Raw genomic sequence first — 15,980 nt, 5'->3', positions numbered from 1 at the left:
GTCCTGTCCTGGGAAGTCCTCAGTCTTGTCCTGTCCTGTCCTGGGAAGTCCTCATTCTGGTCCTGTCCTGGGAAGTCCTCAGTCTGGTCCTGTCCTGGGAAGTCCTCAGTCTGGCCCTGTCCTGGGAAGTCCTCAGTCTGGCCCTGTCCTGGGAAGTCCTCAGTCTGGCCCTGTCCTGGCAAGTCCTCAGTCTGGCCCTGTCCTGGGAAGTCCTCAGTCTGGCCCTGTCCTGGGAAGTCCTCAGTCTGGTCCTGTCCTGGGAAGTCCTCAGTCTGGTCCTGTCCTGGGAAGTCCTCAGTCTGGCCCTGTCCTGGGAAGTCCTCAGTCTGGTCCTGTCCTGGGAAGTCCTCAGTCTGGCCCTGTCCTGGGAAGTCCTCAGTCTGGCCCTGTCCTGGGAAGTCCTCAGTCTGGCCCTGTCCTGGGAAGTCCTCAGTCTGGCCCTCTCCTGGGAAGTCCTCAGTCTGGCCCTGTCCTGGGAAGTCCTCAGTCTGGCCCTCTCCTGGGAAGTCCTCAGTCTGGTCCTGTCCTGGGAAGTCCTCAGTCTGGCCCTCTCCTGGGAAGTCCTCAGTCTGGTCCTGTCCTGGGAAGTCCTCAGTCTGGCCCTCTCCTGGGAAGTCCTCAGTCTGGCCCTGTCCTGGGAAGTCCTCAGTCTGGCCCTCTCCTGGGAAGTCCTCAGTCTGGTCCTGTCCTGGAAAGTCCTCAGTCTGGCCCTGTCCTGGGAAGTCCTCAGTCTGGCCCTGTCCTGGGAAGTCCTCAGTCTGGCCCTCTCCTGGGAAGTCCTCAGTCTGGTTCTGTCCTGGGAAGTCCTCAGTCTGGCCCTGTCCTGGGAAGTCCTCAGTCTGGTCCTGTCCTGGGAAGTCCTCAGTCTGGCCCTCTCCTGGGAAGTCCTCAGTCTGGCCCTGTCCTGGGAAGTCCTCAGTCTGGTTCTGTCCTGGGAAGTCCTCAGTCTGGCCCTGTCCTGGGAAGTCCTCAGTCTGGTCCTGTCCTGGGAAGTCCTCAGTCTGGCCCTCTCCTGGGAAGTCCTCAGTCTGGCCCTGTCCTGGGAAGTCCTCAGTCTGGCCCTCTCCTGGGAAGTCCTCAGTCTGGTCCTGTCCTGGGAAGTCCTCAGTCTGGTCCTGTCCTGGGAAGTCCTCAGTCTGGCCCTGTCCTGGGAAGTCCTCAGTCTGGCCCTGTCCTGGGAAGTCCTCAGTCTGGCCCTCTCCTGGGAAGTCCTCAGTCTGGTTCTGTCCTGGGAAGTCCTCAGTCTGGCCCTGTCCTGGGAAGTCCTCAGTCTGGTCCTGTCCTGGGAAGTCCTCAGTCTGGCCCTCTCCTGGGAAGTCCTCAGTCTGGCCCTGTCCTGGGAAGTCCTCAGTCTGGCCCTCTCCTGGGAAGTCCTCAGTCTGGCCCTGTCCTGGGAAGTCCTCAGTCTGGTCCTGTCCTGGGAAGTCCTCAGTCTGGTCCTGTCCTGGGAAGTCCTCAGTCTGGTCCTGTCCTGGGAAGTCCTCAGTCTGGTCCTGTCCTGGGAAGAGAAGTCGTCATTCTAGTCCTGTCCTGAGAACTGCAGCCTCTTGTCATGTGGTTCCTTGCTATGCATCCACTCCATAAAACAAAAACACTCACATACAGTATATACTTTATATACAAATCAGATACTGCTAATTGAATTACATAAAATCTTCTTCCCACAATTTCCATGTCATCTAACATGTTTCAGGCACTGGAGGCTGAAGAGGAGGTGTTCAGGCAGCTTATATGGAGGGGGGGGGGCTCAACACGATCAGCTTGCCTGGTCCGGTGAGCAGGCAGGTGACACAGGAAGCATAAAATCAGAAGATGCAGCTAGTGGTGTCCCCTCTTGGCTGTGTCCCCGCTTTGAATAACGTGGATATTTCAATACAATGAGCTGAACAAATCTTTTTGTTTTTTCCTGCAGGTTCCAGAAACATGTCCACACGTACCGTATCCTGCCGGACGAGGAGGACTATCTGGCCGTACAGGTACTGAATCTGCCGAGGTGGTGCTTCTAGGGGGTCACAGTCCAGCAATACCCAGAAGAGGCTTCTATTGCATGCGGGGGGCCGGGATGTCTCCTACCTGTGGCGGAAGCAGTGGGCGCACACAGGAGCAAAAATTCAAATCCCCCTGCATGCACTTGACAGGAGCCCGGCACAGTGTCCCGGAGGTTGAGGATCTCTAATGTGGTAACAGAAGTTCTATGATGTAACCATTTTTCAGCTTCGGTTCCGAAGAGGCCGGATTGTGTCATGAGGAAATGATCAGCGGAGGGGGAGGGGGTCATACATATTTATGTTATTATGTAATTTACTATCCTGCCTGCAGGGGGAGCTCTGGTCTCCATTTCTACATGTTTTCCCCTGCCTTCCCTTCCCATCTCCTTTCTGAAAAAAATCCTGATGTGTGCAGAGCTCATGTCTTCCCAGATGATAGAGAGCCAATCACAGTGATTCCTGATCATGAGGACCAATCAGAGTAATTCCTGATCATGTGACTGCTAATAATGATCACCTGCAGGCTGAAGGCGCCAATGACTAAAATAGAAGCCTGAAGATCATTACTGCCACCTACAGGCTGCACTGTTCATGTGCACAGGAGACCTACCATAATTATAACATGTACTCCCTACTGAAATCCCCTCATCACCCCCCCCCCCTCCATCCACAGCCCCCAAAAACAAAACCCTTACAAAGGAATTTAAACAGCAAAGCTATTAAATATATAATTAGCTTGGCCCTGGTTCTGTACAGGGATGGTGGGAACCCTTCATAATGGGCACATCAGGTGTACAGACCCGGGAACTCAGCACAGGGATGGTGGGAACCCCTCATAATGGGCACATCAGGTGTACAGACCCGGGAACTCAGCACAGGGATGGTGGGAACCCCTCATAATGGGCACATCAGGTGTACAGACCCGGGAACTCAGCACAGGGATGGTGGGAACCCCTCCTAATGGGCACAGCAGGTGTACAGACCTGGGAACTCAGCACAGGGATGGTGGGAACTCCTCATAATGGGCACATCAGGTGTACAGACCTGGGAACTCAGCACAGGGATGGTGGGAACTCCTCATAATGGGCACAGCGGGTGTACAGACCTGAGAACTCAGCACAGGGATGGTGGGAACCTCTCATAATGGGCACAGCAGGTGTACAGACCTGGGAACTCAGCACAGGGATGGTGGGAACCCCTCCTAATGGGCACAGCAGGTGTACAGACCTGGGAACTCAGCACAGGGATGGTGGGAACCCCTCATAATGGGCACATCAGGTGTACAGACCTGGGAACTCAGCACAGGGATGGTGGGAACTCCTCATAATGGGCACAGCGGGTGTACAGACCTGAGAACTCAGCACAGGGATGGTGGGAACCCCTCATAATGGGCACATCAGGTGTACAGACCTGGGAACTCAGCACAGGGATGGTGGGAACCCCTCATAATGGGCACATCAGGTGTACAGACCTGAGAACTCAGCACAGGGATGGTGAGAACCCCTCATAATGGGCACAGCAGGTGTACAGACCTGGGAACTCAGCACAGGGATGGTGGGAACCTCTCATAATGGGCACATCAGGTGTACAGACCTGAGAACTCAGCACAGGGATGGTGGGAACTCCTCATAATGGGCACAGCGGGTGTACAGACCTGAGAACTCAGCACAGGGATGGTGGGAACCCCTCATAATGGGCACATCAGGTGTACAGACCTGGGAACTCAGCACAGGGATGGTGGGAACCCCTCATAATGGGCACATCAGGTGTACAGACCTGAGAACTCAGCACAGGGATGGTGAGAACCCCTCATAATGGGCACATCAGGTGTACAGACCTGGGAACTCAGCACAGGGATGGTGGGAACCTCTCATAATGGGCACATCAGGTGTACAGACCTGAGAACTCAGCACAGGGATGGTGGGAACCCCTCATAATGGGCACATCAGGTGTACAGACCCGGGAACTCAGCACAGGGATGGTGGGAACCCCTCATAATGGGCACAGCAGGTGTACAGACCCGGGAACTCAGCACAGGGATGGTGGGAACCCCTCATAATGGGCACATCAGGTGTACAGACCTGGGAACTCAGCACAGGGATGGTGGGAACCTCTCATAATGGGCACATCAGGTGTACAGACCTGAGAACTCAGCACAGGGATGGTGGGAACCCCTCATAATGGGCACATCAGGTGTACAGACCCGGGAACTCAGCACAGGGATGGTGGGAACCCCTCATAATGGGCACAGCAGGTGTACAGACCCGGGAACTCAGCACAGGGATGGTGGGAACCCCTCATAATGGGCACATCAGGTGTACAGACCTGGGAACTCAGCACAGGAACCCCTGATAATGAGGGTATGAAATGTTGGGGGTTGAGAAGACCTCTCTATGTAGTCATCTGATCTCAGAGAGAAGGATGGTATGATGTCGGTGAATGTAGGCGCAGTGGGCGGATCTCAGCCTCCGGCACGCTGGGACAGCTGCCTTTTGCATGGTGATCTCTGCCGAAAACATCAGTCTAGACAGCCGGGCAGCTGAGCAAACAGGTGTTGTGTCCATGATGTCCGCTGTCATCTCCTGCTGGGCTCGGTGACATCTCAGACAGCTGCAGAGAGACAAGATGAGACCTGCATTGGATCCAGATCCCCCCCAGGGGGCGCCACCTCCTCCCTACCACCATCACACCCAAGGGGGTTTTCTAAAAGATCTGCCAAGACTGCGGATCCATTGAATTTTATGTAAAGCCGGAACTTTTCTTTGATGCTTTGGATGGAGTAGGGACGGGTAAAACCCTTATTGGTTTATTTTTTGCTCCCCGGGTTCCATTGGGGCGATCTCTCTGCACTTTCTGTCCTGGTGACACAACAGGAAGTGAGGGAGGTCCTCTGGTGTCACCCATTGGAAGATTTTCCTCCATTTCCTGTAGCATTTTGTGTTTCCCATCACTTCTGGATTAGCAGAGCTCCCGCTGTACCTCCAGGCCTCTTGCATGCAAGTGCTCATAGGACCCCGGATTGTGTGCCGTCCTCATTCACAGAACAGAGCTTGGGGCTCCATGTTATCTGAATGGCCAGGTGGAGGGGGAGGGGGGTTATACATGACTGTAGCACTGGGGTCTATGAGACCCACCACACTTCAACACCCGACTTCTAACTTCTATATGTCGGATATTCCAACAGCAAGATCCCCACCATCATTCCTGACTCTGCTCCTGCACACCGGGGAGATTTCTGGGTAAATATCTCAGTCCTCCATTCACATACACAGTCGTGGCCCTGACCCCCCCTGTATCTCCTCTCTCCACAGACATCTCTGGGGGTTCAGGTTCGGAGGTTCAAGACGTTGGGGGACCTGATTGCACTCTACCTGCAGCCCAACCAGGGGATGGTGTGTACCCTGCTGTACCCCGTGGAGAGGGAGAAGGACGTCATAGAGGACAGAGACTATTCCGGTGAGTACCTGCTGACCCCCCCCCACCCCACCGGGTCCACATACTGCACAGGGGGCCCCTAGTCCTGCATTGGATTCCTTGATGGGGTCTTATTGCTATCTGTGTCCCCGATAGGAGATTCACCATCACTTCCTTTCCTGGTGTCACTGGGTTAGGAAATGAGGAAAGTGATCTCTGCAGTACAGAGGCTCAAAACTGAGGACTAACATGTAGGTGATAACATCCCCCCTTCATTCCACCCCCCTCATTCTCCACCCCCCCTCTCATTCCCCCCCACCCCCCTCTCCCTCTCCCCCCTCTCTCCCCCCCTCCCCCTCTCCCCCCCTCTCCCCTTCCCCCCTCTCCCCTCTCATTCTCCGCCCATCGCTCCCTCCCACTCTCTCTATCCCACCTATTGCCCCTCTCCCTCTATTCTCCCCTCTCCCTCACTCCCCCATTCCCTTCCTTCTCCCTATTCCCCTCCCCCTCTCTTTCTATTTCTCTCTCTTTAACCCCCCCCCACCCCTCCATCCCCCCCCCTCCATCCCTATCCCTCCTTTCCCCTCTCTCCCCCCATCCCCATCCATCCATTCCCCTTCACCCCCCCCCTATTCTTTTCCCTCCATTCCCCTCTCCTCCCCCATCCTTATCCCTCCATTCCCCTCCCCCCATCCCTATCCCTCCTTTCCCCTCCCCCCCATCCCTATCCCTCCATTCCCCTCCCCCCCATCCCTATCCCTCCATTCCCCTCCCCCCATCCCTATCCCTCCTTTCCCCTCCCCCCCATCCCTATCCCTCCATTCCCCTCCCCCCATCCCTATCCCTCCTTTCCCCTCCCCCCCATCCCTATCCCTCCATTCCCCTCCCCCCCATCCCTATCCCTCCATTCCCCTCCCCCCCATCCCTATCCCTCCATTCCCCTCCCCCCCATCCCTATCCCTCCATTCCCCTCCCCCCCATCCCTATCCCTCCATTCCCCTCCCCCCCATCCCTATCCCTCCATTTCCCTCCCCCCCCCATCCCTATCCCTTCATTCCCCCCCCCCCCCATCCCTATCCCTCCATTCCCCTCTCCTCGCCTCTTTCTCTCTCCTCCCTATCCCTCTATTCCCCGCCCCCCCCCACCATCCCTATCCCTCATTTCCCATTTCCCTCTCCTCCCCCATCCCTATCCATCCATTCCCCTCTCCCCCCAATCCCTATCCCTCCTTTCCCCCCATCCCTATCCCTCCTTTCCCCTCCCCCCCCAATCCCTATCCCTCCTTTCCCCTCTCCCCCCCATCCCCATTCCTCCTCTCTCCCCCCCCCCCCCCCCAATCCCTGTCCCTCCTTTCCCCTCTCTCCCCCATCCCTACTCCATCCATCCCCCCCCCCAATTCCTATCCCTCCACCCCCCCCCCTCTATTCTTTTCCCTCCACCACCCCCCCAATCCCTATCCCTCCATTTTTCTCTCCCCCCCCCCAAACCTATGAAGAAAATGTCATACATTATGGGGCTGCATTCATGTTTCTCCTGACAATCCTGCCAGTAGCACACTTCCTGTCCTGGGATGACAACGCTTACTCACTTTATTGTCTGGAAGAGCAGTGTTGTCACCCCAGGAAAGGACTACAGAACGCTCCCCTCTCCATTACACTGGGAGGTGTTCTGTAGTTCTCAGAGATAACTGGGAACAATGTGACCGATAAAAGCTCAGAACAGGCAGAGAGTGCAGGAAGTTATCGGCTGAGAAGAGATGATCGTTGTTGTGGCTTATATACATTTCATGCCTCTTCCTTTGTTCACATATCACGGCCTTTTTTTTTTTTTTTCTTTTAGTTTTGAATATAGTGGGAGTTAAAATTGTCACATTTTTATATCTGTAACCTAATTAGGGAGAATTTTCATCACTTCCTGTTTCAGTGGCAATGGTGCAAGAAATGTAGGAAGTGGTTGTCACCAGTACAGAAATAACATTAAAAACATTGAAGGACACAGGAAGTCTTCGCCTTCGGGTTATACTGCCACCTACAGGAGGATTGGACATTGGCGGCTGTAGGCCGGCCCAGGATGACCCCGCTTCCACCCAGCATGCCTCCCTTTTTTTTTTTCCCTTAGTGTCCTAGAAGGACAGAGGTCTTTTCTTCAGCTCTGCTGGGAAAGTCTAACCCCAATTCCAGTTGTCCAGTGCGGCCGTCCACAGATTGGCTTTTTGGGTGTCGCTACCAGCCCCCGCTGGATAGAACCTTGCGAGGCTACTAGCCTAGAAGTGACCCTAAGGCTCCATTCACACTTGTGCTACTCCAAAGTCATGCAACCTTGGATGGGTGCGACTTAGATGCTTCCTTTTTGGCCTTGACCAGTTATAATGGACAACTGTTGTGCAGCTGTCGCACGTATAACATTCAGATGCGACTTTTGAGGGTTTACATTGCAGTCTGTGGCACTCAAGTCGCATGAAAGTCGGACCAAAGTATAACGCAGGAACCTTTTTAACATCACTGCAACTTAAGTCGCACATATTTGAATGGTGTGACTCACTGAACAACATGGGGTGCAACTTGTCATGCGCCTTTGGTGTCCAAAAGTCACATGAAAAAGTCGCACAAGTGTGAATGGAGCCTTAGGCACTAGTTTCCATGTAAGGCTGGGTTCGCCGCATCCAATTCGCATGACGTGCAGCGCAATCTTTAATATTGGTTGGACCCGCGGGCAAACATTTTCTTGGGCCCCCCCATGAAATTTCGCTCTCCACCTGCTCTGAGACATACATAAAATAGCAGTTAGACTCAAAATCAGTTTTCCTGAATCAGATCAGGCAGTGATTGTGATTGGTTGCCAGAGGTTACAGTGTATCATTACCGCTCACTGACTGGTTGCTAGAGGTTACCCATACCAATTTGCTTACCTTTGCAGAACAGGATGATGTTCGGCTTAATGACCACAGTTGCAGGCAGGACAGGGAGGAATGATACACATATGAATGCTGCCTTTATTTACATATCAATGCCGCCGGTAAGCGGCTATTTACATATGAATGCAGGTTATTTACATGTAAACACAGGGTCTGCCTGCATGTGAGTCATCTGTACATAACAATAGGGTAGAGCTGGGAGCCATTAGTAGCAGCACTTCACACTGAGATATCGGGACACAGCACGGGACTGAAACTTCAAGGGGCAAGGGAATTTAAACTGGGATAGTTGGCAAGTATGAGGCAGGCTCTTTGGGCCCCACAATAATGATGGGGCCCAGGGCAGCTGCCCCTTTTGCCCTGCCTTAAAGACGGCCCTGATAAAGTGCGAGTGTGACCGGCTCTCAGTGGGGCCAGTTCACACATGTCCGGAGCGGGCGCGGTACGGATTCCGTAAGAGTCCTGTGTGTTTTTGGGTCTGGCCCAGGTGCAAATGCAGGCAAAAATTCAGACCTGAATCACAGAGCACCCTGGTGGAAGTGCTTGTCCAAATAGTGCCTGAACTGCTTGATCGTGGAGAGGCAACATCTCTTAGAACATGTCCTCCTAGAGAAAGGTCAGCTAAGTCCCCTCCCTCTCGTCCTCCTACTTCCTGAGTAGGTACACCTTGGCCTCCCAAACTTGGCTTTCTTGGGACACCTAATTCGAAGGGGTCGTTGTTTCAGCTCCTGCCCTACTTCAGTTTCAGGTGCTGTATCCCAGCCTGGTCGCACTTCTTGTAAGATTATACGTCTACCTGTTTAAGGACCTGCAAGTCAAAAAGTTTTCATAGTATCCACCATCCTGTTACCCCATAAAGGGACGCTCTGACCTCTGGGGTAAGTTAAAACCTGTGCCTACGGGTCACCATCCCTTCAGGACTTTGTGTCTTTGGTATGGGAATGCTTAGACAACCTCCTGTGGAAAAATCAGTTGGCATGGGCCATTATAGACAATGCCTTCCTGATCGCCCAGATGTCTTCACAGATAAGCCGGATCCTGGGTTCTCCATTATTGGTGCTGGAATTTTTTTTACAGCCTGCAAACATTTTTTGTAATTTTTGTATCTGAGTATTTACCCTCATGTCCTTGTGCTTCAATCAGGAGTTACCTGCTTCTCAGCTGCTACTGGAATGTCATGCAATCTCTGCTGCCATTTTCTGTTTGTGAAATTCTCACCTCCTTGCTACAGTGGTTCTGCTAGATCAGCGATTCCATTCACATGTGCTGCTGGCTTCTGTGTCCACCTATGGGTATCACCTGCCCTACTGTGGATTTATATCCCCTTCCCTTCTAATACTTGCTTCCACAGCTCTAAGTCTGCTTCTATATATATATATATATATATATATATATATATATATATATATATATATATATATATATATATATATATATATATATATATGTGTGTATATGTGTGTGTGTGTGTGTGTATATATATATATATATATATATATATATATAATGTGTATATATACAGTATCTCACAAAAGTAAGTTCACCCCTCACATCTCTGTAAATCTTTTATTCTATCTTTTCATGTGATGTGAATGTACAATGTATATGTAAAGCGCTTTGTAAATTGACGGCGCTATATAAGTACCTTAAATAAAAAAATAAATGTGACAACACTGAAGAAATGACACTTGTCTACAATGTAAAGTAGTGAGTGTACAGCTTGTATAACAGTGTAAATTTGCTGTCCCCTCAAAATAACTCAACACACAGCCATTAATGTCTAAACCGCTGGCAACAAAAGTGAGTACACCCCTAAGTGAAAATGTCCAAATTGGGTCCAGTTAGCCATTTTCCCACCCCGGTGTCATGTGACTTGTTAGTGTTACAAGGTCTCAGGTGTGAATGGGGAGCAGGTGTTTTAAATTTGGTGTTATCGCTCTCACTCTCTCATACTGGTCACTGGAAGTTCAACATGGCACCTCATGGCAAAGAACTCTCTGAGGATCTGAAAAAGATGGCCTAGGCTGTAAGAAGATTGGGAAGGCCCTGATACTGAGCTGCAGCACGGGGGCCAAGACCATACAGAGGTTTAACAGGACAGGTTCCACTCAGAACAGGCCTCGCCATATGGTTGCCACCTCATCCCTTTAAACCCGAACACATAATAATTACACAGGTTCTGTGGCTGATTAAGGTGGTAATTAAACTCACTTGGTGCCTTATCTGTATTAAATCAGCCTCAGAACCTGTGTAATTCATATGTGTTCGGGTTTAAAGGGATGAGGTGGCAACTCTACCTCGCCATGGTCGATCAAAGAGGTTGAGTGCATGTGCTCCGCGTCATATCCAGAGGTTGTCTTTGGGAAATAGACGTATGAGCGCTGCCAGCATTGCTGCAGAGGTTGTAGGGGTGGGGGGTCAGCCTGTCAATGCTCAGACCATACGCCACACACTGCATCAAATTGGTCTGCATGGCTGTAGTCCCAGAAGTGTCATTTCTTCAGTCTTGTCACATGAAAAGATAGAATAAAAAATTTACAAAAATGTGAGGGGTGTACTCTTTTTTTTTTTTTTTTTTTGAGATACTGTAAATACATGCTCAGTGCAGCCTGGGTTGCCTGAGAAATTTCCTAGTTTCTCTGAGCTCCTGATTTGCTTTGTATTACTTGCATTCTGTGTCCTGACTACCCATGTACCGACCCCCGGGTTCGTCTACCATTTTTGTTTGCCTGGTGCCCACCCTGACTTCATCTCGTTTCCTGGATCATCTGCTGAACTCTGCATACCTGAGTTGACTCTACATTGTCAGCCAGGGGCGGCAACTTGGTTCCAGTTTTCTGCATGTCCATCACCACCATGGTGAAGAAGCAGGCTGGGGCTTAGACCCCGTTCCTCTAGGAACTTGTTTTGGTTCCACCCTCCTGGTTGGATTTCATTTCCAAGCATGTTAGAGTTGAACACCAAGTTTAATTCCCACCTATCAAGTCTGTTTTTTTCCTTACCAAAATTTGGGTAAAGAAATCTACAACGTACCTTCCCCACCTTGCTTATTTCTTGCATGGGAAGTTCCCATGTACCCCATTTGACAATGCTGAATCATGGCTCTCTTCGTGTTCTCTGGAACTGATGTTCTCCTCCTTGGAGGTCATTCTGCCCCAAGCTCACCTTTTAGGGTCCTTCTCTGGTTGTCATCGCCTTGACAAGGTAATTGTCTACCTAGACAGCCATTTTGCATATGGAACCCTATTTATCTTGGACCTACATTGGGAACGGGTAAAATGAGGCCTAGGAACTTCTCTAAACCTAGGGTGTCTCATCTCTCCCCCCCACCAGGACAACGTTTTTAGGCCCCTTTGTCCAGATCCGGCTTTCCAAGCGGAGCTTATTTTCCTTGTTGACCATGGTGCTCAGGCTGTGAGGTTTTTTTTTCCTTTCAGCAGTGACTCCTGGTCAGTCTTTCTGGTTTATTCCTTTAGAAAATTAGTTTTCGTTCCATCCTTCTGGTTGGGTCAGGTAGACCAATTTCCAAGTTTATGGTCTCTAGCTTGGGATTTTCCCTTCTTTGTCAGACATTAAAAATGCATTTTCATGCTCTTTTCTGGCATCCAGCATTGTTTTCCCACGCTAACTTTCCACCTGGTCCTCTTTTCACGTACATTACCAGGCGGGGGTTGTGGCCTCATCTGATGCCAGCTTCTAGCGTTGGTCCTTCAGGCGGCTCCTGTGTCCCTCAAAGACCCCATACACACGATTAGATTTTCTGTATATTTTTGTCCTCAGATTTACCAAAACCATATAATATATGAGGTCAAACCTTAAAGCGGAGTTCCACACAAAAATGGAACTTCCGCTTTTCGGAACCCTCCCCCCCTCCGGTGTCACATTTGGCACCTTTCAGGGGGGAGGGGGGTGCAGATACCTGTCTAAGACAGGTATTTGCACCCACTTCCGGCATAGACTCCCATGGGAGTCTATGCCTCTTCCTGTCCCTCCGCGCTGTCTGCTGGGAAACACATAGGTCCCAGGAGATAGCGGGGACCAGTTAGGATGCGCAGCGCGACTCGTGCATGTGCAGTAGGGAACCGGGAAGTGAAGCCGCAACGCTTCACTTCCTGATTCCCTCACCTAGGATGGCGGCGGCAGCTGCAGAGAACCGAGCGGGTTCTCTGCGTCCCCTGCCGACATCGCTGGACCCCGGGACAGGTAAGTGGCCATGTATTAAATGTCAGCAGCTGCAGTATTTGTAGCTGCTGGCTTTTAATATTTTTTTTTTTTTGGCGGTTTAGGTAGACTCCCTCTTTAAGAGTTTCAATTTGTATGCAATCACACAGGCCCCTTGCACTACATGGTTTTGGCAAATCTGAAGACAAAAATCTGCAGAAAATCTAATAGTGTTTATGGGGCTAAAGGACTCCAAGAAAGGATTTTACGGTAAGTATAATAAAAATCCTATTTTTTTTTTGTGTCCCTACTAGAGAGTTTTCTCATCACTTCCTGTCCTGACAGGAAGTGAAGAATAATATTCCCAGTGGGGACACAGACAATAATATAAGCGTGGCAGAGGCTCTAACCCATTGCAACAACACCCACAACAAAATGGTTTTGACTGGAGTTAGACCTAATACTAGAATCAGCTCCTTGTACTGTCTGTTCTGACAGTTGCTCTTTGTGGTGTAGATCTATTGTACATGTCACTCTTTCTATTCCCTTTCAGATGGAGAAGATGAGAAGCCGCCCCTCCCGCCTCGTTCTGCCTCGGCTAGTTTCTCGGGGGGCCTCGGAATGAGTTTGATGCCCTGCGGGCAGGATGTCGGCTCTGCGGAGAGGTAATGCACCCCCTGCTACTGAGGACACTGAGAGGAGAGTCCTACCTACCACCGAGGGGGAGTTCTCCAAATATGTCACACAGAGACTTGATAGGAAGCTATTTTGGCTGGAGTTGGTATATGAAATAAACTTGATATTTAATCATTACTCCATGGAAGAACTGATAATTTAGTGTTTGGAAGCCGGAAGAGTTAAACTCCCTAATAAGCACTTCTGTCTCTTGGTGTCTTTATTACTGTAATCTCTATACTAAGGTCCCTAGTCCTGCTGTGCCCATTATGAGAGGTTCCCATCATCCCTGTGCTGAGTTCCCGGGTCTGTATACCTGATGTGCCCATTATGAGGGGTTCCCATCATCCCTGTGCTGAGTTCCCGGGTCTGTATACCTGATGTGCCCATTATGAGGGGTTCCCACCATCCCTGTGCTGAGTTCCCGGGTCTGTATACCTGATGTGCCCATTATGAGGGGTTCCCACCATCCCTGAGCTGAGTTCCCGGGTCTGTACACCTGCTGTGCCCATTATGAGGGGTTCCCACCATCCCTGTGCTGAGTTCTCAGGTCTGTACACCTGATGTGCCCATTATGAAGGGTTCCCACCATCCCTGTGCTGAGTTCCCGGGTCTGTAAACCTGATGTGCCCATTATGAGGGGTTCCCACCATCCCTGTGCTGAGTTCTCAGGTCTGTACACCTGATGTGCCCATTATGAGGGGTTCCCACCATCCCTGTGCTGAGTTCTCAGGTCTGTACACCTGATGTGCCCATTATGAAGGGTTCCCACCATCCCTGTGCTGAGTTCCCGGGTCTGTAAACCTGATGTGCCCATTATGAGAGGTTCCCACCATCCCTGTGCTGAGTTCTCAGGTCTGTACACCTGATGTGCCCATTATGAAGGGTTCCCACCATCCCTGTGCTGAGTTCTCAGGTCTGTACACCTGATGTGCCCATTATGAAGGGTTCCCACCATCCCTGTGCTGGGTTCCCGGGTCTGTAAACCTGATGTGCCCATTATGAGGGGTTCCCACCATCCCTGTGCTGAGTTCCCGGGTCTGTACACCTGCTGTGCCCATTATGAGGGGTTTCCACCATCCCTGTGCTGAGTTCCCGGGTCTGTACACCTGATGTGCCCATTATGAGGGGTTCCCACCATCCCTGTGCTGAGTTCCCGGGTCTGTACACCTGCTGTGCCCATTATGAGGGGTTTCCACCATCCCTGTGCTGAGTTCCCAGGTCTGTACACCTGATGTGCCCATTATGAGGGGTTCCCACCATCCCTGTGCTGAGTTCTCAGGTCTGTACACCTGATGTGCCCATTATGAGGGGTTCCCACCATCCCTGTGCTGAGTTCTCAGGTCTGTACACCTGATGTGCCCATTATGAGGGGTTCCCACCATCCCTGTGCTGAGTTCCCGGGTCTGTACACCTGATGTGCCCATTATGTGGAGTTCCCACCATCTTTGCTGGGTTTTTATTCATTTATATTATCAGGAATGTAACTGGAACTTGCATCAGTAGGAGCAAACATGGGAGGGAGGGAATTTTTTATTGTGTGGGGGTCAGGGAAACACAAAGGTGAGAGGAAATATCCCAAGACTCCCAGGTATATCAGAGCAGGGATATCTTAGGACAGGGATTTGCACAAGAAATAGTAGATGATGCAAATCTGGCCGGCTCCTGTATTCAATGTTCAGCCAATAGAGTGCTTGACTGTGACCTGAGAACAGCGCCCCAGGTTGGCAGAGCCATGTTCTCCATAGTATAATAGGTTCCGTTTATTCTTTGTCGGTATTTTCTGGATAACCAAACTCAGACATCTCTCAAGTGAAGTCCCAGAGAGGTTTGAAAATCCTTGTGTGTGTGTGCAACACTGAAATGTCTGCTTGAATGGACTCCCCCTTTAAATTTGCTGTAGACTACAGTTGGCCCCCGCATCTGGTTTCTGATTGGTCTTTGTCTTTCCTCTCCCTTGCAGCTCCACCAATGGCCTGAGCACCATCTCTCACGAGTACCTGAAGGGCAACTACGCGCTGGATCTAGAAGCTGTGAAATCCGGGGCCACCAGCCTGCCCCACCTCAACAAAACGCTGGTCGTCTCCTGCAAGCGCCTTCACGGGTCAGCAAAAAAACCACCATCGCCTTCTGCTTTACTCCTTCCTGTTACAGAACCTGCCAATCAGAGGCCACAGAAATGATGCGTCTCTATTATAGTGGAGAGATCCATTCTGTGATGGTCGCCAAACCATTCTTCACCCCATTCCAGTGTTTTTTGATCCAAAAATGTATCACTTTTGCGCAGTGTGTTGAATCACAACCCATGACAGTCCTCTGCGATGCACGATAGATAAAAAAAAGAAAAAAACTATTTTTGTTGGCAAGGTGAGTTAGGGTGGCCATGCTGCTGGTGACATACGCAGCTGGGAGTTTAATGGGGCGGGTAAGAGTAGCTTCTCCTGTCATTGCATTTCAATGACAGTTTTTTTTTTTTTTTTTTTCAGCAATGCTGATAAGGATTGCTAGGCAAAAATGAGGAAAGAAAGCTGACAGCCCCACCTGGTGGTTGAAAATGACAATGCACTTTTGCTAGTTTACTTAAAACAATTATAGATTTTTTTTTATTTGATCTTTTTTTAGCGCCATCTACAGTAACTAAAGAATATTAATGTAAACCTCCTGTGAATTCCTTTCAAAACCTTTTAAGGCCTAGTTCACCAAGCTATAATAATTGATATCAGAAGTCAGTTTTGGTCCAAGTTTTATTCGTTTTGGAATTGTCTGAATATCCAGCGGTAAATGATTCCTTATTCGCCATAATAACCAGGAGGGAGAGCTCAGAATAT

The 15,980-nt window shown here is 50.5% G+C and overlaps 1 protein-coding gene across 2 annotated transcripts in view; it reads left to right on the top strand.

The window, feature by feature from the left end:
- The window catches only part of INPPL1 (inositol polyphosphate phosphatase like 1), a 146,253-nt gene that overhangs the window by 54,488 nt on the left and 75,785 nt on the right, over positions 1-15,980 (top strand). For both annotated transcript variants that reach the window (XM_073612640.1, XM_073612638.1), the window contains exons 2-5: positions 1,913-1,976; positions 5,300-5,444; positions 13,031-13,142; positions 15,116-15,256. In XM_073612640.1, the coding sequence (XP_073468741.1) occupies positions 1,913-1,976; positions 5,300-5,444; positions 13,031-13,142; positions 15,116-15,256 (462 nt within the window). The remainder of the gene's footprint in view (positions 1-1,912; positions 1,977-5,299; positions 5,445-13,030; positions 13,143-15,115; positions 15,257-15,980) is intronic.

This window comes from Aquarana catesbeiana, linkage group LG02 (assembly GCF_042186555.1).
Source record: "Aquarana catesbeiana isolate 2022-GZ linkage group LG02, ASM4218655v1, whole genome shotgun sequence".
Taxonomy (NCBI): Eukaryota; Metazoa; Chordata; class Amphibia; order Anura; family Ranidae; genus Aquarana; species Aquarana catesbeiana.
The sequence above is the reverse complement of the archived record's forward strand: the minus strand, read 5'-3'. Positions and strand labels throughout refer to the sequence as shown.